The 26,998-nt window shown below is 37.6% G+C and overlaps 1 protein-coding gene across 1 annotated transcript in view; it reads left to right on the top strand.

Annotated features, from left to right (window-relative positions):
* The first annotated feature begins 2,500 nt into the window (after positions 1–2,500).
* frem3 (Fras1 related extracellular matrix 3) overlaps positions 2,501–26,998 on the top strand; it is a 64,492-nt gene continuing 39,994 nt past the window's right edge. The window contains exons 1-2 of the mRNA XM_049481362.1: positions 2,501–7,751; positions 7,922–8,011. Of these exons, the coding sequence (XP_049337319.1) occupies positions 2,723–7,751; positions 7,922–8,011 (5,119 nt within the window). The 5' untranslated portion in view covers positions 2,501–2,722. The remainder of the gene's footprint in view (positions 7,752–7,921; positions 8,012–26,998) is intronic.

Raw genomic sequence — 26,998 nt, 5'->3', positions numbered from 1 at the left:
CATAGAAAGCTAAAAAACTACAGGTGTGAAAACGCTCTTTTATACTCAGCTAATTAAGTTTTAACTCAGTAATCCTTACAATCAAGCTGAGATGTTTACAATAAAGTATCCAATTTAACATGCATTCTTTATTCCAGTGCCCCACATAATATATACTAGTATTTTAATTATCATCAGTAATATAAACATAACTGCATTTTACATGTCTTACATTCTTTCTTTCATTTGCATTTAAATATCCACTATTAAAAACCTGGGTTTTAAGAAGAACAAGTGTGATTAATCGCAGTTAATCACAGAGTCTTGTCGTGATTAATCAGATAACATTTTTTAGTCAATTGAGAGCACTAGTAAAACGTTATTTAGACTAAACCCACTATCAAAACTGTAGTGAACATACAGTGGCTCATGCAATAGACAGCATATAGATTGTGACAATTTAAAGCATGGACTAGTGGTCAGGTCTAGCGCCTCTGCAGGCTGTTTGAATCACAGAATATTGTCGTGATTAATCAGATTAAAATATTTAGTCAATTGAGAGCACAAGTAAAAAGTTATTGAATAATATTTTACTGAGAAAACTAAACTACTACTAATGTTCTCTGTAAAGTTAAAGCATAAACATCCCCATAAAAATTCTGAAACAAAATACCAGATTTTAAACTTCTCTTTAGTGACAACTGAATACAGACGTTACAAGGTGGCAAATTTTTTCTGCCACTCTGTTATGCCCTCCTGTCCACCTGTCTGACCAGTTGCTGCTCACAGAGTGTGCTAGAGAACCTCCTGGTGCCTGTACGTCCAAACTGGTGACCTCCCAGAACACAGGCATGCAAAAAAATACCCATAGCCCAGCATTCTTTACATACACACACACGCCAGGAGGTCTGCAGTACTGCACCGCTACACCTGATTCAGCTGCTCAGATAATTATGGTCAAATCCTTCTTAAGACACCTGCACTGGAGGACCATCTTCAGTACAATAAATCTGTGATCAAAAGTGTTTTAGTTGTGAGTTAAACCAGTTTTTTTTTTTATTTTACAAAATTGCAAAAACCCTGGAATATAATCAAGAGGAAGATGGATGATCACAAGCCATCAAACCAAGCTGAACTGCTTGAATTTTTGCACCAGGAGTGAGTAGCATAAAGTTATCCAAAAGCAGTGTGTAAGACTCATGGAGGAGAACTAAAAATGTGATTAAAACCAGCGTTATTCCACCAAATACTGATTTCTGAACTCTTAAAACTTTAGGAATATGAACTTGTTTTCTTTGCGTTATTTGAGGTCTGACAGCTCTGCACCTTTTTTGTTATTTTACTCAAACATAAACCTATACATAGCAAAATCAGAGAAACTGATTCAGAAACTGGAGTGGTCTTCAGTTTTTTGCATAAATTTGCATAAATTGCATATTATAAAAAATGTGCTCAAAGCAAAATATATATGCTGGTTATTACCTAATGAAGATATGTTTAATTCCAGAAGCTGTAAGACTCTTAAACTCCACCTAGCCAACACACTGCACTGACACTTTACTAGGACAATTACATGTTTATGCACTTTATCACTTCATGTTACCTATATTTATTCATAATCATTCATGCTGCTGTAGCAAATGTGGATTTTATGTTACTGCTACTTTTCTACTCTCCTTTATATTTTGTGTATTTAGAATGATATCTATTTTATTATTACTTTATTTTTATTCTATTTTATTTTATCTTATTTTAACAATTGCTCTTTGGGTGGAATTGGACCATGGGAATGCAGTTTTGCTCCACCTCATGCATGCACAAAATGTTCAATCATTTAACTTTATGATTAATTAATAAATCAGTTTATGGTGTTTAAACTAAGCTATTTTTTTGCTGTAAAATGTGCTGTCTGTGCCATCTAATTAGCATGACTTGTAATTAGCAGTGGAACAGTGTTCTGAATAATCTTCCAAAAAACAAAACTTTTTTTTTTGGTTTTGTTAAACAAATAAAGTATGTTGATAGAGAGCTAGATAGATAAACAGATAGTTAGATTATATATTTTATCACAAGCTCATGAGAAATGAACCAACTGAAACAGCTTGGAATCAAATCTTTTTACATTGACTTCCATTAAAAGTTCATTTTAATTTTAAGTTTTTCTTCTCCTGTAAAATTTCCCATTTCTTCAGACTTCCGGATGACTTTTTTGTTTGTTTTTTTGTGTAACATCAGCTCTATACATATGTAAGTAGGGTGTGAATCTAAGTGTATGAAGTTGTCTAAGTAGATGCTGCTTTGTGAACTTCAAAGTTGCCAATGAAAGTCCTTCAAACCTCTGCCTGAGCATTCAGAGAATGAGAGTTGTCTGGGGGGTTGGGTCAGGGCATTGCTGAGGGGGGCCGTCCAATCTGCTGCCTTAAATTAGCCGTGGGAGAGGTCGGCCTGGGGGTGGAGCCTGGCACTGTCACTGTCTCTGTAGTTAAGTATTACCTGCAGTGCTTCAGCAGGAGGACAGCACTTGTGCTGGGAGTGGGGGAGAGTGCAGAGGGAGAGAGAGAGGGAAGGAAAGAAGGAAGGAAAGAAGGTGGGGATAAGAGGGAGCAGTACTGGGAGAGGGCACACCAAGTTTAAAGTCATTGAAGTGACTAGAAAAGACACTCTTTCTTAAAGACTTGGAGGCTGAATCACTTTTTTACTTTTGCAAGTATCTTTGAAGCCTGCAGTGCAACTAGCTGTGGACATGGCTGGTTGTCTGCAAAGGATGGACCCCACAGCCCCGACACTTCTGAAGTTCTTCTTCTTTGTGTTGCTGTCATTGGGCTGTTGCTTCTACACAACAGAGGCAGATCCTTTTGACCCAGCGTTCCTCTACAGACGCCAATCTGGACCTAATGCAGAAACGATTCTGGTCGCCAACAATGGGATTAGAGTTCCCTTCGGACGCTCGGTCTATCTGGACCCTATCAATGACCTTGTCACTGAGGTGCAGCCTGGAGACCGTTGCCACATCACAGTGCTGGACAATGACCCATTGGCGCAGAGACCTGGAATGCTGACCCCCAAAAAGTTCCCATGTGCCTTTGGAGCCGAGGAGGTGAAATACACCCACTTTGGTTCACGGAGCCCCAGCAAGGACCATGTGAAGCTTCAGCTGAGGTATGACTCCCATACCGACACTGTGATCATCCCTTTCATGCTAGAGGTGGAGGTGGTCTTCCAGCAGCTGGAGGTACTCACCCGTAACATGCCGTTGGTTGTGGAGAAGCTCAATGGAGAAAGCAACCCCATTGAGAAGAAAAGCCTGGAATTTGCCTTTGAGGACGGTGTCACTTCGTGCAAGGTGACCACGCTGGTCGGTGCAGGTGGACTCCCCAGGTATGGCACTCTTTCTGATAACTCTGTTAATGGCCAGATGATTGATTGTGAGGAATTTCTCAGGAAAGGCATTCGCTATGTGCACACTGCCACCACCAAATCCCCCAACAGGGATTACATACCAATGCTAGTAGAAGTTCAAGACAATAACGGCAACACTATACAGCAGGAGCATTTCCAAATAATGGTTAGAATTAAGGAAGGAGCAGAAAACACGCCTCCCAAAGCCAGCTTTACAGCTATGATGATGATGGAGGTCGATCAGTTTGTGATGACAGCCATAACTCCTGATATGCTGGCAGGCGAAGACGTGGAGTCAGATTCTGATGACTTAATCTTTAATATAACATCTCCCTTAGGCTATCAACAGGGCTATATCATCAGCACGGATGATCAGAACCTGCCAATAACCTCCTTTTACCAAAGAGATGTGAAAGATCTGAAAATTGCTTATAAACCACCATCCGAAGATTCAGAAATAGAAAGAATCTTCCAGATCGAGTTTGAGATAGTCGATACTGATGGAGCTGTGTCAGAAACATTCGCGTTCATGATCGTTGTAAAGCCGATGAACACTTTAGCGCCAGTCGCTACCAAAAATACAGGCCAGCTACTATTTGAGGGTCAGTCTAGGCCTTTGTCTACTTCACAGAACTTGGAAATCAGTGACGAGGACAATCTTGAAGATGTAAGAATCTCTGTAACTGATGGTTTGAAGCATGGTGAGCTGACTGTGTTGGGGTCTCAACGAAAATATTTCACCCCAGCTGATCTTGACGCTGGAATTGTTGTGTATCAGCATGATGGGAGTGATACCTACAGTGACAATATTATATTCAGAATGACTGATGGCACTAATGAGGTGGAGTTTTTGTTTCCTATCACAATTGCCCCTACTGATGACGAGCCCCCCATTATTAACGCCAACACTGGCATTGTGCTTTTCAAGAATGAAATGATGCAGATCTCACCATTTATCTTGAGTGCGACTGACATCGACTCAGAAGACTCAACCATTAAGTTTATCTTAGAGGAACCATATTCAACCATTGGTGAACTCCTGCTTAGGCAAGTGGAGCCCCCTGCAGATCTGTCCGCTTGGAAGTTTAGTGCAACAGATGAAATGTTTGAACAGGTGGTCACGTATTGGTTTCAGCAGGACATTCTAGACGGAAAGCTGTTTTACCGCCACAAAGGACCCCACAGCACCACCACTGTCATTGACCACTTTGTGTTCAGAGTCCAGGATGACAATGACCCCCCAAATCAGTCTGGAGAACATACATTCACCATTAAAATCCATCCTGTTGATGACATACCCCCAACTCTGTACCCAGGCACTTCTCTGCACATGACTGTTCAAGAATATGAACTAACATTCTTTAAAAAGAAGTTCCTACGCTACACAGACCTGGACTGCGATGACAGGGACCTCAAATATACCATCGTCAAGGCCCCCACAGATACAGACGAGAACAACCCAGTTCTTCTTGGAGCCATTGTACTTACTGACAGCCCTGACACTGTTGTGTCAGAGTTTACTCAAGCTCAGGTCAACCACCATAAAATAGCATACAAACCTCCTGACCAAGAGCTGGGTATCACTCCCAAAGTTGTCCAGTTCACCTTTACTGTAGAGGACACAGCCAGCAACTCAGTTGATGGCCTGTTTACGATATTTTTACAGCCTGTTGACAACAAGCCTCCTGTGATCACCAACACTGGCTTCACTGTGCTGGAGAGAAGCACCTTCATAATATCCAAGAATGAACTGGATGCCTCTGATCAGGACACAGAGGAGGAACATATTATATTCAAGGTCATCCAGATTCCAAGGTACGGGCAACTACAATATTTGGAAATTGATATGTCCAATGGCGAGACATTTGTTTTAGAAGACATTGAGAGTGGTCGACTCACCTATACCCATGGTGGGGAAGAATCTCTGACTGATGTAATCAAAATTGAGGTTAGCGATGGCTTCCATGAAGTGCCCATAGTTATCAAGATTAGCATTAAGCCAGTTGATGATGAGACTCCAACCATCATGCTACCATCAGGTCTCCTGGGGGCTTCCATTGATGTGCTTGAGAATGGAGCTACAGAAATCACTAGCAATGTGATTCAGGGTAAAGACGAGGACACGGACGACCTCATGCTTACATTTATTGTAGAAGAGTCTCCAAAACTGGGAGAAATCATGGTCAATGGCGCTCCTGCTGAACGCTTTACCCAACAAGACATTATCAATGGGGTAGTCGTCTACGTCCACACAAGTGGAGAGATTGGCCCTATTAAAGAGCACGATTCCTTCAACCTCACCATCTCTGACATGTCAGACGAGTGGGTCGTTGGTGGCAACAAAGTCCAAGGTGTTCGTGTCCATGTTACCATCCTTCCTGTAGACAGTATTGCCCCAATCGTTAGTGTTGGGGAACAGTTTGTTGTAGTTGAAGGAGAAAAGAATGTCATTACCTTAGATCATATCAAAACTGAAGACATTGACACTGATAATGATGATATCCTCTGCACCATTATTGTCCAGTCAACTTCTGGCTATGTGGAGAACATTTCTCCAGCCCCTGGATCAGAGAAATCAAGAGCAGGCACTGCTATTACTGCCTTTACCATTAAAGATGTTAGTCTAGGTCACATCTACTACGTCCAGAGCATTCACAAAGGTGTGGAACCAGTAGAGGACAGGTTCACCTTCCGTTGTTCTGATGGTATTAACTTCTCCGAGAGGCATTTCTTCCCCATTGTCATCATCCCATCCAATGATGAGAAACCAGAAATTTTCATCCGAGAGTTTGTCGTCATGGAAGGCATGAGCTTAGTCATTGACAGCCCCATCTTAAATGCTGCAGATGCAGACGTTCCAAGTGATGAGCTTGAGTTTGAGATCATTACAAACCCCAAACATGGCAGCATCGTCCAGCAGTTGAGCACTGGCACTGTTCCGGTAGTAAAATTCTCCTTGGAGCAGATCAAGGAAGCATCTAATATAGTTTACGAGCATGATGACTCTGAGACCAAGGAAGATGAGTTTAAAATTAGACTCACAGATGGCAAACACACTGTTGAAGAGAAAGTTCTGATAATGGTAATTCCTGTTGACGACGAGACCCCAAGAATGGCGATCAATGATGGACTGGAGGTCGAAATTGGAGAAACCAAAGTCATTAGCAAGAAAGTTCTCAAAGCCACAGATCTGGACTCTGAAGACAAAGAGCTTACCTACATTGTCCGCTATGGTCCTGGTCAAGGCTACCTTCAGCGAATCACCAAACATGGAGATGTTATTGGGAACATCAGCATTGGGATGAACTTTACCCAAGATGAACTTGACAAGCAGTTGATCCAGTACGTCCACACTGGCCAGGAGGGTGTTCGTGATCTGCTCAAGTTTGATGTCACTGATGGTATCAACCCCCTCATTGATCGCTACTTCTATATCAACATTGGAAGCATTGATATGGTCTTCCCTGATGTCATTAACAAAGGTGTGACCCTCAAAGAAGGAGGCAAAGTGACCTTGACTACAGACCTCCTTAGCACTACTGACATCAACAGCCCTGATGAATACCTCAGTTTTAGCATCACACGAGCCCCAAGCAGGGGTCATCTCGAGTGCACTGACCTTCCTGGCGTGCCCATCTCCACCTTCACCCAGTTACAACTTGCAGGCAACAAAGTCTACTACATCCACACCTCTGATGATGAAGTGAAGATGGACAGCTTTGAGTTTGAGGTGACAGATGGCTACAATCCAGTGTTTCGCACATTCCGGGTGTCCATCACTGACGTGGACAACAAGAAACCAGTCTTGACCATCAACAACCTGGTGGTGGGAGAGGGTGAAATCAAACTGATCACTCCTTTTGAGCTGACTGTGGAGGATCGAGACACTCCAGATAACCTTCTGCGCTTCGTGGTTACCCAGGTGCCTGTGCACGGTCAGCTGTTGTACAACGGCACTCAAGCCATTACGACATTCACCAAGCAAGACCTCAACGAGAACCTCATTAGCTACAAGCACGACAGCACAGAGACCAGTGAAGACAGCTTCTCATTCACGGTCACCGATGGAACTCATACCGACTTCTACGTGTTCCCTGACACAGTCTATGAGACACGGAAACCGCAGATGATGATCATCCAAATCAACACAGTGGACAATGGCGTACCTCAAATCGTGGTCAACAAAGCTGCACCCACCCTCAGGGTCCTACATACCGGCCATCTTGGATTTGTAATCACCAGTAAAGCTCTGAAGGCTGAGGACAGAGACAGCCCTAATAAGGTTTTGAAGTATACCGTCGCTGAAGCTCCTCTGCATGGCTTCATCATCAATACTGAGTTGGGGAACAACAGCATCAAGACCTTCTCACAAGGTAAGCTCTTAAAATTTAAAGCACTTCTTATTGTATTGAAGAATTATGCTTTAGAATATGTCATTTTGTAATTATGGTTATATTATCGTTAATATGATATGAGAATAATGGATTGCTGTATACAAGGAAGGAATGCTTAAACTTAAACTAATATAATTGTTTTTTGTCAGCTGATATCGATGAGATGAAAATCTGCTATGTGTTACTCGATACATCCAATGCTACAAGTGATATCTTCTACTTCACAGTTGAAGACAACGGTAAGACAACTTTATTTCTGTGTGTTTCTTGTTAAATTTAATATTTACTGAAGTTAGCAAGTGGTAATATGTGAGAATTAGTGTTTCTTGGTTTACACATGCATTTCTGGACAAGCTGAGAGAAACAGAATATTACAGTTGATATTTTAGTGTCAGAATGATACTTAATGTTGTTTTAAAGAGCGTAAAGAAGTTTCTGTTTCAGCCAAGATAATATTTACTGTGTGTCACAGTATGTTCTTGACCTCTGCTAAGAAGAATAGTAAATCCATGGTATTGTGGAAGGGATTATAGGGTACACTAGTGTATGTGTACTTTCCCATGAAAGCGACAGCACCACCCAACAATGACAAAAGACATCAAACCCTTCCTGGATTCTGCTGTCATTTTATGACAGTGGAATTGTTCCACTAGTGTTGCAGTCTTTGTAATATAAGCCAGACTTCTGCTGCTTTACTATAACCAAAGAAATGTCCAATGAATGTCTGATTTTTAAAACACAAATATATTAATGAGCGCCTATGTGCCATTTATGGAACTCCTTTGAGACCGATACAGGTCACTCCTTTTTATAAATTCAGAATAAAATTAAGAATATTGAGGCTTATAACTGTTTAGTTACTGTTTTGTAACTAAATTAATCAAAGTAAAAGTTTAAAAAAATTAAATTTAATATTTATAGGTAAATTAACAGTCTTTAATTGTATTACGTAATTATGTTACATTTTATTTTTAATATTTGTTTAATTTCAATTGATAAATCATACATTCATCCCAGAGGACATGCTATTAGACATACAGAGGCAAGTTATTCCAAAAGCCAAGTAACAAAATGGAACAGGTGGGAGGCTCTGCTATTTTAACTTCAGCTGTAAATGGTACATGCACTCTGAGGTTTTGAAATGCAATCCACACTGCACAGTTTGGGCTATATTTATGCTGTATTGAGCATCATCACAAGAACAAGATCACGATGGCCATGTTTATTTTAAATGCCATAACAAATTCCCATGCCACTTGAAGAACTTGCTGCCAGCAGGTTTTTAAAATACTTTGATTTCTTAACTTTTTCTTTTTATTAATTAAACTTTATCAGATAATTTAAAATAATAGTAAAGCAAAGGCTTTTGATTTAAAAAGCAACTCAAACTGCAAACAAAAAATTGATTTAAAAGTTAAAACAACAACTGATATATGAATAAAGTAAGAAACTGGAGGAAGCTTTTGTGCATTAGTATTTATATAGTATATGATATTGAGGAAAATTTGAACTCATTATAAACTCACTTGTTTGTTGGCCAGCTATACATTATGGTTTCTTCAGTTCAGGCACTAAAGAGTGAAGTGAAGATCTACAGTAGACTCGGTTGTAGGTGTCTGCACCACAGACTACCATAAAGAGGGGAAGAGCATGACCTTACTGATATGGGGGAAATGTCTTATAGACAAATGAGATAAAGGTTAACCTGCACCAAAATACAAGCCTATAGGTTTAAGACTTCAGTTAAATAGGAGGACTCTGTGTGATAAATGAGTATTAAATATAGTATAGTATAGATACAGTGTACTCGGAAAAGAAATATAAGTAAAATTTACTTTAAAAAAGTTTCTCAATTTTCTGCATTCGCTTTTTTTAAGCAAATTTAATTTCAGATAAATGTAAGTAACTTTAACTTGGTTTCAAGACTTAAATGTTACGTAGAGTAAATAAGTGAACTGAACTTCAGACAATCCTTTCTTTTAGTAAACCTTACTTAATTTCTGCATACAATATTACCTAATTACAATTACTTAATATTATATATTACTTATATTTTATATTACTTAGTATTATTCAATATTACTCAAATAATTTATAATACATAATATATTATAATTCCTAAAATGTAAATATTTTTAGTTAAAACACACATATTACACTGTCTCAACATACATTTTTTACTAAAAAGAATGTATTACATGCCATCCATGTGTTGAGACAGTGAGACTTGGTCTGTTTACAAAATAAATCTTTGAGATTATGTACATATTTAAATGTGTGTTTTAATAAAAAATATTTAAATAAAAATTTAAAGTAACTGTAATTAGGTAATATTGTATGCAGAAATTAAGTAAAGTTTACTAAAGACAGGATTGACTGAAGCTCAGTTCACTTATTTACTCTACGTAACATTTAAGTCTTGAAACCGAGTTGAAGTTACTTAAATTTATATTTTTTTACTTAAAAAAAGCAAATGCAGAAAATTGCGAAACTTTTTTTTTTAAGTAAATTTTACTCATCATTTTTTTAAGTGTATTAGGAGTCATTATGTTTTGTGATTCTGTCTTGATTCTGAAAAAGATCACATCACAGCAATATCACATTATATCACCTTGCTTAGAGAATCACAATATATCTATATATATATTTATACGCTGCCAGGACAAAAAAAAAGTCTCCACCTGGATTTAAGTAAGTAAATGATGTGGAGTTGTTTGATGCTGCAGTTGGTCTGCAGGTTTAGGTTCAGCAACAGTATGTGCTGAAAAAATGAGGTCAGCTGACTACCTGAATATACTGAATATAGACCAGGTTATTCCATCTATGGATTTTTTCTTCCCTGATAACACAGTCATATTCCAAGATGATAATGTCAGGATTCATGGTGCTGGAATTGTGAAAGAGTGATTCAGGGAGCATGAGATCATCATTCAGATCATCCAGATCTTAACCTCATTGAGAATCTTTGGGATGTGCTGGACGGAGAAGTGCTGCTTTGTGCAGAGGTCAGACTCTACCATCATCAATGCTGCTGCAAGATCTTGGTGAAAAATTAATCCAGCAACACTGGATTGAAATAAATCTTGTGACATTGAAGAAGCTTATTGAAACAATGCCACAGTGAATTTGTGCAGCAATCAAAGCTAAAGGCAGTGCAACCAAATATTAGAGTGTGTGACCTTTTTTTGTCCAGGCAGTGTATTTATCTATAACCCCTGTATTATGATACACATGCTTAGAAGTATGTGAATCCATTGGAATGTTCTGTATTTATATATATATATATATATATATATATATATATATATATATATATATATATATATATATATATATATATATTTTTATATATATATATATATATATATATATATATATATATATATATATATATATATATATATATATAAGCAAATCTATATTTCGGCCTCATTTGTTTGGTTCTACTTTTAGGAAAAACTGATGCAGTTTTAAGTTATGCAGAAATATACACTGTAAGCCCGGATAAGTTGAATTTACTTAAAAACATTTGAGGAAACTTAAGTTAGCATAACTTAGAACATAAAGTTATTACAACTAAAAGGGAAGTTTATTTAACTTTTTTATTTTTGCTATACTGTAAGACCGGATACATTTTAAATAAAGAGTTTACTTAACTTTTTTAAGGCAGCCAGTTTGCTCAATTTGTTTAAGTAATGGGGAATGAAAACTTGAGTTAGCATAAATTAAAACATCAAGTTATTACAACTAAAGGGGAACTTTTTAAGTACTTTTTAAGATTTATTTCTAAGGAAGCCCAGGGGAAATCACTACACACTGATGGTGAGTGTCTGAAACTGTTTGACGCACCCAGTATGCAAATAGATTGTGACAGAAGCCAATGGAAAGCTCTCAGTTTAAATGTATATGTGCCCACAAATGTTCAACTAACTCAAAATAGTTGAGTAATGTTTAGAAATATCCAATTTTATGTAAAACAGACTTAAATCATTTGAGTTCAAACAACTTCTGGGTTTAAAGTGTATCAATTGACCACTGTATATAGCCTACAGTTTATATATGCACTGCACTAGTAGGTCCAATTCCCTTGACAAGACTCTTTTGTCTTTTAAAACAGCTCTGAAAGACCTGGATGTTCCAGGTTGTTTGGGTGTTTGGCTTTGTGTGTTTATTCTGGAAGACAGTGTGGTCTTTGGGTATCTTGTATAACTCAAATACAGGCCTATAGGCACTATTAAGGATCTTGTGAGTAGTAGTGAGTAGTTGTTTGTGTTTGTTGTCATTTATTTAGGGTCTTTTGAAATGGGAGGGCTAGGGTTATAAATGGCTGTTATTTATATAGTGTATACTGTATACTTAACCTCAAAATAACTGTTACAGCTTTAAATACAAAGGGCTTGTGTACAGTTTCTATATACACACTACACTGTAGCTTCAATTCCCTACAGTAGGACTCTTTTAAAGCACCCGTGAAAGACCTGGATGTTCCCGTTGTTTAGGTGTTTGGCTTTGTGTGTTTATTCAGGAAGACAGCGGGGTTTTTGTGTAGGACAAAAGACAGGACAAAAGGGTCCTATAGTAAAGTGGACCTGAGCTCGTCAGGCTACTGTTTGAGCTTCCAGTCACCCCATCAGAACCAGATGTAGGAATGTGTGTGTGTGTGTGTGTGTTAAAGGTGTGTTTGGTGTCTCGCTCTGAGTTTCACAAGTGTGTGGACGGTCACAGTAGCTGGACACAAGGGTCTTGCTGGTAATGGCCCGAAGACTTAACCTCTGACCCTGAATCCCCACCCCCGACTCTACACACACCTGAACGGAGGAGAAGAAAGGAACATAATTAGCTGATTAGGCTGAAGGTCTGTTTTAGATTGGACGAGTCTGAGCAGGTTGCCAGAGCATTGGTGGTCAGTAAATAACAGTGATTGGCTGAGTGATGAGTCAGGGATGTGAAGGAATGTCTGTCACAAGATGATAGATAGATCATCACTGATCATCAGTAAAGTTTACATTTCATTTGTAAATCAAGGGAGCAGAGTCTGGAGGAAGAGTGGAGAGAAACACAGTCCAAACTGCTTGAGGTCTAGTGTGAAGTTTCCACCAATCAGTGATGGTTTGGACAAAGAGACATGTCATCTGCTGGTGTTGATCCACTGTGTTTTATTATCAAGTCTAAAGTCAGTGCAGTTTTGTTTTCCTGCTAAATCTTACAGCACTTCATGCTTCCCTCTGCTACTGACAACTTTTATGGAGATGCAGATTTCATTTTCCAGCAGGACTTGGCACACTGCCCACACTGCCAAAAGTAAAAAATGTTCTTATATACTATGACCATGATTATCAACAATAAAAGAAATAAGGGCTTAAAATAGATTATGATAGATTATGCTGCAGTAGACATATTAATATGTCATGTGACATATTTCTTATGCTGTGCTTATGCGTTAACCACCCCTTATAACAATATTAATATGAACCAAACCTGGACATATTGGACATATTGGACTATTCTTCCAAATGTTTGCAGGCACCCCTAGTTATGAACGTTTCAGCTGCTTTAAATTGCACCCTGTGCTAACAGAGAAGTACTGCCAATAAAATAGAAATCTCTGGGTCAAAGAGACAGGTACATATGAACCTGTTGACACCGTGCCTAATGCCAGGCATGGTTGAGGGGCTAGAGCATAATGTAGATTCATCAAGCAGTGGAACTTTACAGGGAGTTCCTCAAGGCTCAGTTCTAAGTCTTCTTCTGTTCATAATTTTCATGCTACCCCTAGATCAGATCATTTGCAGTCATGGTTGCTCTACTCTTAGACTTAGAGAGTGAAACCTCTCTGGAACGATGGTGCTCCAACCAAATCTTTTTAGGATGGGATGAGTTAGGGAGTTGAGGATGAGGTGGGGTGGTGATCATCCAACATCCTGAACTCGATACCATTCTTGTCACTGAATGCAATCTAGTAGAAAGCTTTCTCCACTGGAAAGTAGTAACAAAAGCAGGATTTATCATATTTAATAGGCTTGATTTCAACACTGAAAAAAATGATGGGTAAAATATACTTAAAAAATGTTTTTTTTTTCAGATTAATTTAAGTTCAACTCAGTTTCAAGTTAAATGTAACATAGAGTAAATAACTCTAAACTGAACTCAACTTCAGTCAATCATTTCTTTTAGTAACCTTTACTTAATTTTTGCTGCAATATTACCTAATTATAATTACTTAATTTATACAATATTACTCAAATAATTTATGATACATAATATATTATAATCCCTTAGATTTTAATATTTTAGTTAAAACACACATATTACACTGTACAATGTATTACAATGAATTACAATGTATTACACGCCATCCATGTGTTGAGACAGTGTAATATGTGTGTTTTAACTAAAAATATTTGAATTTCAGGAATTATAATATATTACGTATCATACATTATTTGATTAAGATTGTATAAATTAAGTAATTGTGATTAGGTCATATTGTGAAACTTTTGTAAAGTAAATTTTACTCATTTTTTTTCAGTGAAGGTTTCCCAACACTTTTGCTCCTGTACTGTATTTCCTGCTTAGCTGGCTCTCTGATGACATTCTTCCTGTTGAATTCCAGCTCATCCTTTACTTAGAAGGGAATGCTCTGTGTGTGTTTATGTGTGTGTGTGTTCATGTGGACCCTCAGGCCTGGCATTCAGCATCTCTGGCAACCCGTCAGCTGGAAGGAGCTGCTTATTTAGGAGCCAGGCAGAGTTATCTATGGTTCGAGCCTCTGACAGCCTGGTTGGGGCATGGCACCATTCAGAGCCAGAAGTGAAACAGTATAGGCCACTTTTTAAAATCCTGACCTCAATCTCATTATCAGCAGGGGTTCGCCAACCAAAATCATTACTGTCCAATACAGAGGGTCATCTGATTAACTGGTCCTTATACTGTGGATTAAGACACTTTTTTGACACTTAATTAGCATAATTTACTGCATTAGTTAACACCGACAGTCCGGAAATCCGTTAAAAAGTTAATTCATAAAAGTATGCATCATTATTTTACTGTTTGTAAACTTTTAAGCGGTTTGAACATAAATAAATGAAGTCTTTAGTAGGTAAATCTGGATATTTGTACACAAACCTCAAATATTTTAGAGGACCATTTATAGTCATTTCTGCTGTACCTTTAAGTCAAATCAACCTGTGTTGATAATAACTAAAAAAATATATATAGTCAGTTGCCTCTTTGAGTACAAAAATGACATATTTCCTATTGTACTGGCTGTATCCTTGTATTTATTCATGTTAAAATCTCTTTGCTGATTGTGCATCTCATGTAAGACTTGACTGCCTGACCTCTTACGCTGTTGTAGGCTGTAAGAGCAAGTTACCACTAAGATAGCAGATTCATTGTACTCTAAAGTGCTTCCACTAGGATTGGGAGATCGCTGGTCCGAATACAGGTCATGCAGCTTGCCATCAGCTATCAGAGCCCTGGGTCGGTAGCGCTCTTTTCCCTCATTATTCCTTGGGTGATGTTGAACAGCACAAAGCGTCTGTCGGCTTATGTATCAGAACAAAGTCCTTGCGCTTTCCTCCGAGTGTTAGCATTGTGATGCTACTTGGCAATGCTGCATCAGCAGCAGCTCAAAAAGAGGTGGTGTCTGACTTCACATGTGTCGGAGGAGGCATGTGCTTGTCTTCAGCTCCTCGTGTTGTGGCATCATTTGGAAAAAGAATTCAATTTAAATTTATTTGGACAGTTGGTCTAACGCACAATGTTTATTACATTTAGTACATTCAACGTAAGGATTTTATTATAAGTAAATCTTATCAGCTTTGATTTTGCAACAGATTTTAACTTAAGAAAACTACATTTCAAGTTGCAGGTACACAACATTTTGAGTGTCACATAATATAAATATTAATAGTGTAATTTTCATTGGAGGCAAAGAATTCGCTCAAATGCTTTAGGTAAATTTAATTTATTAAGGTTTAGGGTTCACAATGTTGAACTAAAGTTTATTTTTTAGTCTTTTAACTAATTTTAATACTACACTAACAGTTCATCAATTTAAAAGGTAATTGCTATCAATAATTCTACTTGTTTTTGAAAAAAAAAGAGACCACTTCCGTTTCTGAATCAGTGTCTCTGATTTTGCTATTTATAGGTTTATGTTTGAGAAAAATTACCATTGTTGTTTTCTTCCATAAACTATGGACAACATTTGTCCCAAATTCCAAATCAAAATATTGTCATTTGGAGCATGTATTAGCAGAAAATGAGAAATGGCTGAAATAATAAAAAAAGATTTGGTAGAATAACCCTGTTTTTCTATCACATTTTTCATGCATCTTGGCATGTTCTCCTTTACCAGTCTTACACACTGCTTTTGGATAACTTTATGCCTCTCCTGGTGCAAAAATTAAATCAGTTTAGCTTCGTTTGATGGCTTGTGATAGAAACCCATCATTTTAAGTGATCTTATTTTTTTCCAGAGTTGTATATGTGTGTGTGTGTGTCCGCCCTGTAAAGATCACACACTCCTAAGTGGGCCAAGTATATAATCCTCTCCCATCATAAACACTAACAGTTTGAGCAGAACACTTCCTCTGGGACGTCCGTCCTCTGGCCGGTGTGATCACACCTGTCTGCCTGTGAAATCAGATCCACAGCATGTATAGAACTGCAAGCACCGGCCTCGCCCCAGTATATATACATATACACCAGGAGCTTAGAGAAATCTGCTGCTTCACACACACTCGGCAGCTCATGTGTTGTTGGTGATGCACTTTTACACAGAAGTGTGTGTGTGTGATAAATATGCAGACTCCTTTGGGGGAGGTGAGGACAGTATGTGGAGAAGTGATTGACTAGACATGTAATACATAATGAAGGTACTTAAAAAAAACTACTATTAAATATGTTTGGTTCATATTACTCATGAATATTTATACTGAGCTTGTACAAATTATATTTTAACACAATTTATATCTGATATATTTAATCACACCAAAATCTAGTTAATCTGTTACAGTGCTGTTAAACAGGGAGTTCCGCAAGGTTAAGTCTTAGGCCCTATTCAGGTCATCAATTATATGCTACCCCTTGGTCATAACATGTGTAGACATATTCTAAATAATATTACATGGATTGTTAATGTGTAAATACACAGTTATTAGAGACACATTATAAAGTAGGATCAAAAAGTATAAAAACAATGTATTATTATTATTATTATTATTAGTAGTAGTAGTAGTAATAGTATTAGTAGTAGTATATATCTATTATAAGCACATTTCTTTAAAATCAAGAGTAGCATTTGTTGCTTTGTTCAGAGCCTTTTGAGTCACCTTCATTTCTCCAATGTTGACATATGTTACAGGGGAAAAGTCAAGCTGTAAAAGTTTTGTTAAGTGAATCCTAGGTAACAGACAGCTGTAAACAGTTATAAACCTAAACATATGTAATAAACCTATTTTTGGAGTGAAAAAGCAACTCTGGAAGAGGAAAAGATTTCTGTGCTGTTCCCTTCCTAAGGTGCAGCTTCTTGTTAGATAAATGCTCTCAATCTACATCATAAGAACTGTGCTTATTATGATAAAAAATAAAGCTGTTAATCCTAATGTAGAAACGTATGAATTCCATGTTAATTATAACAATTATGTAGTTATAGGAGGAAATAGGAACTAATGTCTGGGCTGCCAATATTTCTGTATTTGGTGTCTTACTGATCACAGCTTTGCTTTGGGGTTTATTGGGCCAGAACAAGTCGGGGACGTAGAAATGCATGTCCAGACTTGGACACATAGTAGCTAGGTTGGTCTAGGAAACCAACGACCAAATTAATATACAGCTCTAAAAATGGAAAGACCACATAAAAATGCTGAGTTTCTTTAATTTACCAAATTGAAAACCTCTGGAATATAATCAAGAGGAAGATTGCTGATCATTTAGGTGAAAGTAGATAACAAAATATTATCACATAGATATCTTTTGCCGTTTGTATTCCTCCGGCCACTAAAGCCAAATCTTATTTTGTGTATGGGTGTGCAGGAAAGAGTTGGTCTGATTACTGATCTCTTTTCAAAGGCTCTTGTGCACCAAACTTGTAATCTTACCCCCATTTACAGATCAGCTGATAACCCTGGGGCTTCCTATTGCTTTAGACTAAAAGAAATGTGTCCATCAATATAAAGAGGAGCCTTCAGCCCTCAGGACTGTCAGGATATTGCATTCATGGCATTAGTATGTGGAATTAGAATTAAAATAGAATTAGGGTTTTAATTAAACCTAAATCTAACCAAATCCGGAGCAACTACTGGTATCTGGATCTGAGTGCAGCTTTATACAGTTTTATGATGCAATTTTCTTTTAGTTAATTCAACTTAGGTCTGTCAAATGTTCTCCTAATTGATATTTTTTAATTAATTAATTATTGTTTAATCTATTTACTGTTTATTCCAAGCTGCAGATTAGTATTTCCCCTATTTTCCTGAAGTTTTTTTTAATGTCCTGAGCTCTTGCTAGCATTTGAACTTATGTTTTCCTCACAATTGATCAGCAGCAGTTAGACTGTAGGGCCACTCTGGACACAGCTCTGAGAAAACTGATCTCATCTTTAAATTGAGCAACATTAGTTCACAAGCTGCTATCTTTACCCAGTATCGCTACCACATTGTTAGCATGCCAGCTGTTGACCTTGCCCAGCAGAACCACCCTGTCATTAGCATTGCAGTTAGCATTGCTACTTCCCTGTTAGTCTTGCCACCATGCTGTTAGCATGGCTATTGTGCTGGCTGCTGGCATGGCTCAACGTCACTACTATAGTATTAGCATTGTTATTGTGCTGGATGCTAGCATGACTTGCTCAGCATCACTACTACGGTATTAGCATCACTATTGCAGCATTAGAGCATTATCATTTCTATAACATTGTTAGTCAAAAGCCATATTCATCAGCCTTCTTCACATTTAAAAAGTGTTAATTACTGTATATAATTAATATCTGTAGGCTCTTGGAGCAATAAAGATAAAACATGATAGATGTCATATTTATTACTTCAGTACCTGATTCAAGATAAAGTGAGTCTCTTTAATTCAATTTAAATTTTAAAACTATAGACTTGTCTGTTTTTATTATATTTGTTGACTCAGCAGTATCATATATAATGCTATATATGTTGATACAGACAGTCTTGACAAAACATCCCTGTTTATTGTAAGCTTTTACAAGTGGAAATAAGTTACTAGACATCTTAAAGCAGGGCGGTTGCTCAGTCCAGCACCCCAACAGTGATTATGACCTGACCTCTCACTCGTGTCAGCGGCTGCCTCAGGATTTACTGTCCACTGGTGCCAGTGGCAGTCGAGTACTGGAACTTCCTCTCCGGCTCTTTTGCCTCGTGTGTCAGAGGACAGATTTATGGTATTTTTTGTGAGTGTGGTGGAGAACTTGATGTATGGCTTTGGGGTTATTCTTATCTCATCCAAATGGCAAGGCTGTTCCTGTGCCCCAAGGTCTGATGTCTCTTAGCTGCCTTGCTCTCTCACTTTCTCCTTCTCCCTCCCTCTCTCTCTCTCTCTCTCTCTCTCTCTCTCTCTCTCTCTCCTGCCATCTCATTCTCTGCTGTAGGATATGGTATATCCGTCCTCCGGGCTCCCATGCCGTCTCTCTCCTTCTCACGTTCTCACTCTGTCTGCTGTAGCGTTTGATACTCTGTCAGGTTTCGGACGGACAGTGTTCTGCTGCTTTTGGTCATTTTAAGCCAGACTCTTTAGACCGTGTGACGATCGGAGTGCCAGCACCGGTGCCTTGGGTGACTGGTGTCAAAGCCTGGCGCAGCTGGCCTGTCACCCCGTCATCCATCACCCCCCAGGCCTGGGGATCATATCACTCAAATGATGCAGTACAGTTCAGGAGAGTACAGAGCGGGACAGTGAAGGACTGTTTATAGTGTTATTATTCTACCGTCATAAATTATTTAAACAAAATTTGATCTGTATTGGTCTGGAACAGACAGACAGAATAACAGGCGCATTTACGGATAGATAGGCAACCAGATAAATAGACAGATAGATAGACAGAAGGGCAGATAGACAGACAAAAAGACAGGCAGACATAGATAGACAAACCGACAGACAGATTGATGTATAGACAAACAGACAGAGAGACAGATATATGGACAGACAAACATACAAAAAGGTAAGTAGACAGACAGACAGAGAGACATATAGATAGACAGACAGAGAGACATATAGATAGACAGACAGAGAGACAGGAATGTAAGTAGACAGACAGAGAGATAGATAGATAGATAGATAGATAGATAGATAGATAGATAGATAGATAGATAGATAGATAGATAGATAGATAGATAGATAGATAGATAGATAGATAGATAGATAGATAGATAGGAGGGCAGACAGACAGACAGACAGACAGACAGACAGACAGACAGATAGATAGATAGATAGATAGATAGATAGATAGATAGATAGATAGATAGATAGATAGATAGATAGATAGATAGATAGATAGATAGATAGAATACCTAACAAGGCCGTGAGTGCTGTGATGAGTATAAATGGAAAGAGTAATGGGGGAGCAGATATACTTAGTTCTATACTTATACAGCCGCTCTTGCTCAGCCTTGCATCATTCTGCAGTCATTGGGTGATGGCCACATCATTTAGTGCCTCCTGTGCTTTTAGACTCCAGTAGCCAATCAAATGTGGGTTAAGAGGTTAGTCTTATTATCTGAGGATCTGAAGAGAAGATTCCTACTGCAGATTTTGACTGTACAGTTATTTTCATAATCCCTGCAGTAATAGCTGCAGTATCAGTGTATCAGAGTCCTGTGTCTAGGCTGCCATGACCTTCTGTCTTCACTGATGAATTATCTCTGAGCTCCACAGACCAAAGCACCGTCATCTTCTTATACACTATGTGGACCAATTCTTGGGATTCATAGTTCATAGTGGCTTTTTTTTTACCAGATTTTGGAGCATTGCTGTCAGAATGTAATTGCATTCAGCAAAGTTTGATTCAAGTGTATTATTTAGATTTTACCACAGCTCCATTATCGCTGTGTATTGAAAGATTTTGAGTTAGAAGACGATGAGAAAATACAATCAGTTTGGTTATAAACACTCCGCGAGTTAAAATAGTTCCATTCCTGCTCTGTTTGTAGCTGTGCTGTTTGGCTTGTATGCGCTGCATCGTTGCTAGGTTACCTGTATGTGGCTGACTAATACATGGAGACCTTCGGTTACAGTGCATTACCAACTGATAACGGCACTCATAGAACGCCTTTCATGGTCAGAACTAACTTTGGTATAATTGGCTTTAAAGAGTCCTATTCTGTTAGTAAGAAAGGTGTGTGTGCGTTTGCACATCTTTGTCAGCAATGTGTCAAACTTACATAGTTTAATACAGTATATTTACCAGAAGGGGTGTCCACAAAAATTTGGATATATACTGTATATGGTTGGTTTCAAAGAGGGGGATTAAGAATGTTTTCTGAACCTTACAATTGACATTTTTAGAACATTCAACCAGTCATGTAATCTGGATGTTCTTAGAACTTTTCTCTCTAACGTTTTTAAACGTTTTGGTAACGTCACTGCTACATCACTTGTGTCAACATTTTATTTTATTTTTTGTTTTGAGTATGTTACCCTTAACATTTTCAAAATGTTTGCATTCTTCTAGGTGGGAACGTTATGTAAAAAAAAATGTTCTAATAACATTATGATGCAAACCATTGCTGTAAATGTATTTATCTAACATTACAGGCTAACCTTCTAACCTGGAAGCTTTTTAAAACATTGATAAACGTTCTTATAATCTTCTCTATGAGTTGGACTAGTGCTAGTAGACCTGGTATGAAGTCTAAGACTAGTTTTAATGCCTGTTTGGGAAACTGTACAGGTTTTACTAGGCTAATACTAACTCTAAGCTAGTTTTATTTTCTCATTACATGTAAAATATGCTAATAAAACACAAACAATAGAATATATTAAATATATAATGAGCAAAAAAACTTCTGATGACTCCATTATGTCTTCAATCTTAGGTCCCCACAGAAAGCCATGCAGAGAATCTTGGCAAATCTCTTTTAGCGCATGATTAATATGCTACCGCTAATTTAGCACACAGCACGCTGTTTCAACGTCACAGCCCAGCACATATTGTGTCCAAATATTATCTGAGATATTTAAAGGTAGCTGCGTCTTGAGTATATCTGGAGAAAGGCCCAACCTACAAATCTCCTGACGGACATCAGCATGCTAATTTAGCATAAAGCTAGCATAAACCTGATTAATGTATGAAGCAGTATATTGCAGTTACAGTTCTCGGTATACTACTGTATCTATTAAACATTTCACCCCCAGGAGCATTTTTACTGTCCTAAGGAATATCCAGGTAATCAGATCTACTGGAGTTGACACTCAGTCTAAATGTTAGTTGTAAAGACTGCAGTAAATTTGCTCATAAATCAGACGTTAGCTGTTGGGATTTCTATTCCTGTGCTATTTTTTATTAAAGGCCAGAGGGGCCTAGGTCATTGGGGATGTGGCCGTTACTTAGCCTTGCATTCTGTCTGTACATTATTGCGCTCATAAATACCTCAGGAGACCCAGGAACCTTCTGAGACTGCTGGGTGTGTTTGCTGAGACTCTGCTGGAGTTCTTGTTTGAGTTAGCATCTTGTTAAAAATGTGTGAAGGTGCCTTTATTGCCCCTTAATCCACCTGAGCCTATGTATTGTAGATCCAGCGTACACTGGAGTGTATGGGTAGTGTAGTCTGATTGGAAAAATCCAATTTTTCATTATTCAGAAGATAAGTAAAACCAGCTAAACTGAAAAAAAAAATGCCCAAATTTCAAGGTGACAAAGTTAGAAAATCGTCAAAGACAAAAAAACAAACAAGAAATAGTGATGGACTAGAGTGTCCTGTAATATCACTTCTTCAAATGTTATTGCCTGACAACATATACACATTCTTATAGAAATAACCAAAAAAAACCTACTCAAAATACTACCATATAGCCTTACTACTCTTTATTATATATACTACTCTAAATTTCCATATTCTCCCGAATTCTCTATACATTTTATACTACCATATACTATCCTATATTCCCAATACTACACATTAATACACTATATTACCCTACCCTATCCAATACTGTTCTATACGATGTATACTACCCTATACCACACTGCATTACCCTATACTACCCAATATTCCCAATACAATACTCTTTATACTATCATATATTTCCTTTACTAACCTATACTCCACTATACTACCCTACCCTATCCTATACTTCTCAATACTTCCAATACTCACTATACTAGCCTACACTAGCCTATATTCTCTATACCACCTTATATTCCACATACTACTCAATACTCCCAGTACCCTATACTCCACTATAATACCCTACACTATCCTATACTACCCTATACTCCAATATATGACCCTATCCTATCATGTACTACCCTATACTCCTATATATGACCCTACCCTATACTATACTACCCTATGCTTCACTGTACTATCCTATCTTATCCTATCCTATACTACCTTATACTCCACTATACTACTCTAGCATATCCTATAATACCCTATGCTCTGCTATACCACCCCACCCTGTCAATACACCCAATACTACCCTATACTACCCTACACAAGCCCATATTCTCTACACTACCATTCTATTCCACATACCACCCTATACTCCTAATACTACCGTCTACACAAGTGTCAAGCTTATGTAAAGCAATATTGATTCTTTTAATCGTTTGGCACTGAAAACAACTGGACTTACAGATAGTCTGATTATGATGCAGCTTTTCTGCAATGCTGAGCCCAAAGTTAGTTTAAGAAATGGCACTGCGTTGTTCTTCAGAACTGTCTGGTGGGTTTGTGCTCCCAAATGTATGGCAGACATTGTCAGAGTGGCACAGAGATTTCAGCTCTTTTTTTATTTTCTCTGGCATTTCCAAACTACAAAAAGCAAACATGCCATATAAAAAGACGCCAAATAGCTGTAAAGAAGTTTCTGCTCAAATATTTATACAACGGAAAGTTGTTTTTACATACTTGAAGGGACTGTAAATTTCTGCTGAATTTTTGTAATTGCATGTAAATGATTCCAAGAATGTTGTTGTAATTTTGCTGATAATTTTGCTATTTCTGATGCATTTAAATGGAAACTGGGCTACTGTTGCTCAAAGATACAAATCTCCTTTTAACGATCTGGAAGAACCCGATGACAGTGGGTTTTGGCCCACCCAGACAGTGCCTGCTGTCCTCCTCAGTTGTTGCTTCTCTGCAGAAACAAAAGCTGACAAAAGGAGAGCGCTAGTGTGGGGAGGGGGGTAGAGCGGACGGTGGGGGTGGTAGAGGATGGGAGAGGGTACAGCTGTCAGTCTCTACGCCTTGGAATCTCCACCCAAGTGTGGGCAGTGTGAGAAAAAAAAGAGAAGAAAGGATGAGCTCTGCCAAATGCGGGACTGAAGTTCCCAGTTGGAGGAGAGCAGGACCTCCATGCCCTGTTCTAAAAGCTACAGTCTAACACCACCTGTCAGTCATACAGGCTGTAAAAGCAGTTTAGAGAGAAGCACAAAGTCACTGTCAGCACTGACCACCAAGATCACCCCGACAGGGCGCCCTATTCCAGGGGTTCTCAACTGGTTTCAGCCTAGGAACCACATTTTCTCATTAGGATTAAATCAAGCAAACCAAACTATTTTTTTTTAAATAACATTTAAAAACCCATTCAAACATACTGTGCATATGCATGCAAAGTGAATTTAAGAGCATTTTTTAAGCTTTTTAAACTGAGTAGGAACATGTCAACTACATTGCATGTCAACTTGCATTCAGTGAACATAATTTCTGTCTCTCTTTTTTCCCAATGTAAAAAAATAGTAGAAAATCAGATAAGCATTAATTATTAGAATTATTCTTTTTTTAATATATTCATTTTTTATAAGCTATCCGCAACCCACTTTTGAGTCCCGACCCACTAGCTGAGAATCGCTACCCTATTCTACTGACCAACCGAAACCAAACAAAACTTCATATTAAAACAGTGAGCCAGATTTATAAAACACACTAAAGTTAAAAGGATATTAGGAACAATTTGTTTATTTCAAGACAATAATTGCAGACATTTGCTACTCCTATTTAAGAGAACCTGAATGAGACCCATGTGAAATTACCCAGTTAGAAGCAGATATGGATTTAACTATCCATCATTCTGTATAATATTCAGCAATATAAACTTTAACAATCATCAGTAAGTAAAGTTCTTGAAGAAACACTCATTATATTAATGACTGAGTGTGTGGCCTATGCTTCAATATCTCACCTCAATGATGTTACATTCTCAATATTTAGTATAAATTGTTTAAAATTAAATAAATAATAGGTCTTATTATCTTATCGTCTTAATAAAGGAAGTTAAAGCTCAGAAAAGGATAGAATTTGAGTTCAGAGAATATGAATACATAATTTGGTAACAGTACAATTTCGGAACCCAAGCTGGGGGTCTATTGAGGTCTTTTTATTTTGGATTGATTTTCCATCACTTCCACTGATCCACTATACTGCCAAAAGTTTCCACTCGCCTGAATTGCTGTGTTTGGTGATGCAATGCTTGAATGGAGCTGCTTGGCCATGGAAACTCATAAAGGAACGCTTAAGGCATACTGAATTAATCCTTTAGAAATGTCAAATTATGTTTTATGTATATTATGGCAATGTCATAATATACCTTGATTTGTGTTTTATGTGAGACTACTTATATATCTGGATGCTTTTCTTTTCATTTTCTAATGAATTCCTGATAGTGCTTTTGATAATGAATAGATGTTAGGTTATCAATTATTTTTTGATACCATTTTAAAAACAATTATTACTATTATAATATATTTTTTATTCTATAATAATATATGTTTTCCAAAAAAAAAGCATAAACATCTTCACTTTGAATTAGTATCTATGATGATTTGGCTTTTACTGAAGAGAAATAGATATTTTATATATAGGGAGATATAGATATAGCACCAGTAAGTGCAGACAGACATACTGCTCACCACATTGTAATTACTGTGATTAATTTAGTCCACTGAGGGACAAGAATATTAAATTTTGGAGTCAGATTATGCTCAATTGTAAAAAAAAAAAAAAAAAAAAAAAAAAAAAAAAAAAAAAAGCTTTTTGTATTATAGACTAAATTTGTATAAATAATTTTATTATTTTTTAACATATGGCTCACTGTATGTGTTGGTATACTGTCAGGGTGCTGATGATGATAGCAGTGTGTATTATTTTTTAATCCACATTAGTAATCCAACCCTGTTTTAACACCTCACAGGATCAGGTGCTGAACGCTTAATTATAGAACTGATATTAACATAATTTAAATAACACATCTTACTCATCTAACTCATTTATCCTGATTTATACGCTTCTGTCCTTCATTTCACCCGTTCTGCTCTCAGTCACTCCTTTTTTAAGAGTTATACTCTACAGCTAGCTTTCACCACCGACCACATGCATGCTCTTTATGGTACAGAGAGATGTTGTCTGATACAGAGAGTGGACCTATGTTCTGTAATCTTGCAGACAACCTGGCGTTATCTAGGGCCAGAGGAATGTGACAGGGCCGCTGAGGCTGACTGCCGGATGCCAGGCTGAAAGAGGGCTTTTTGTCCGAGCGCTGCTTATTTGATAATCCTCTGGTACACACTCGCTAAGCTCAATATCAACTCATACTCAGCCTGGGCACGCTGCCCAAAAACAGTTTTTTTTTTTGTCTGTAGAAGACACTACTTTGCAGTATTCTGCTCTTATTGTATGTTCAGCTGCTTGAAATCGAGATTTTACTCATAATTTCCAATAGCAACAAATCAAATGCTCTTAAAAATTGATGCAAAGGTTTTTTTAAGAGATTCTATAATGAAAAAATACATTTTGGACACTTCAAATTGTTAAAGAACTTCAATAACATCAAATGACATGTCTTTAAACCATTAAAACATATGTTTGACTAAAGATACAGGCAAAGGGAGTGGTATTTCTGGGGGTTTTATTGACCTGATGCTATAATAAGTCAATAATGCATCATAATGCAAGACACTTCTATACTGTGCTGAATAATGTACTTTGGAGGGTGATATCTGGTTAGTGTTCTGATACCAAGATGTATAGTAATAATGA

Source organism: Astyanax mexicanus, chromosome 7, assembly GCF_023375975.1.
Source record: "Astyanax mexicanus isolate ESR-SI-001 chromosome 7, AstMex3_surface, whole genome shotgun sequence".
NCBI lineage: Eukaryota > Metazoa > Chordata > Actinopteri > Characiformes > Acestrorhamphidae > Astyanax > Astyanax mexicanus.
Note: the sequence above shows the minus strand (reverse complement) of the source record. Positions and strands in the feature narration are given on the sequence as shown.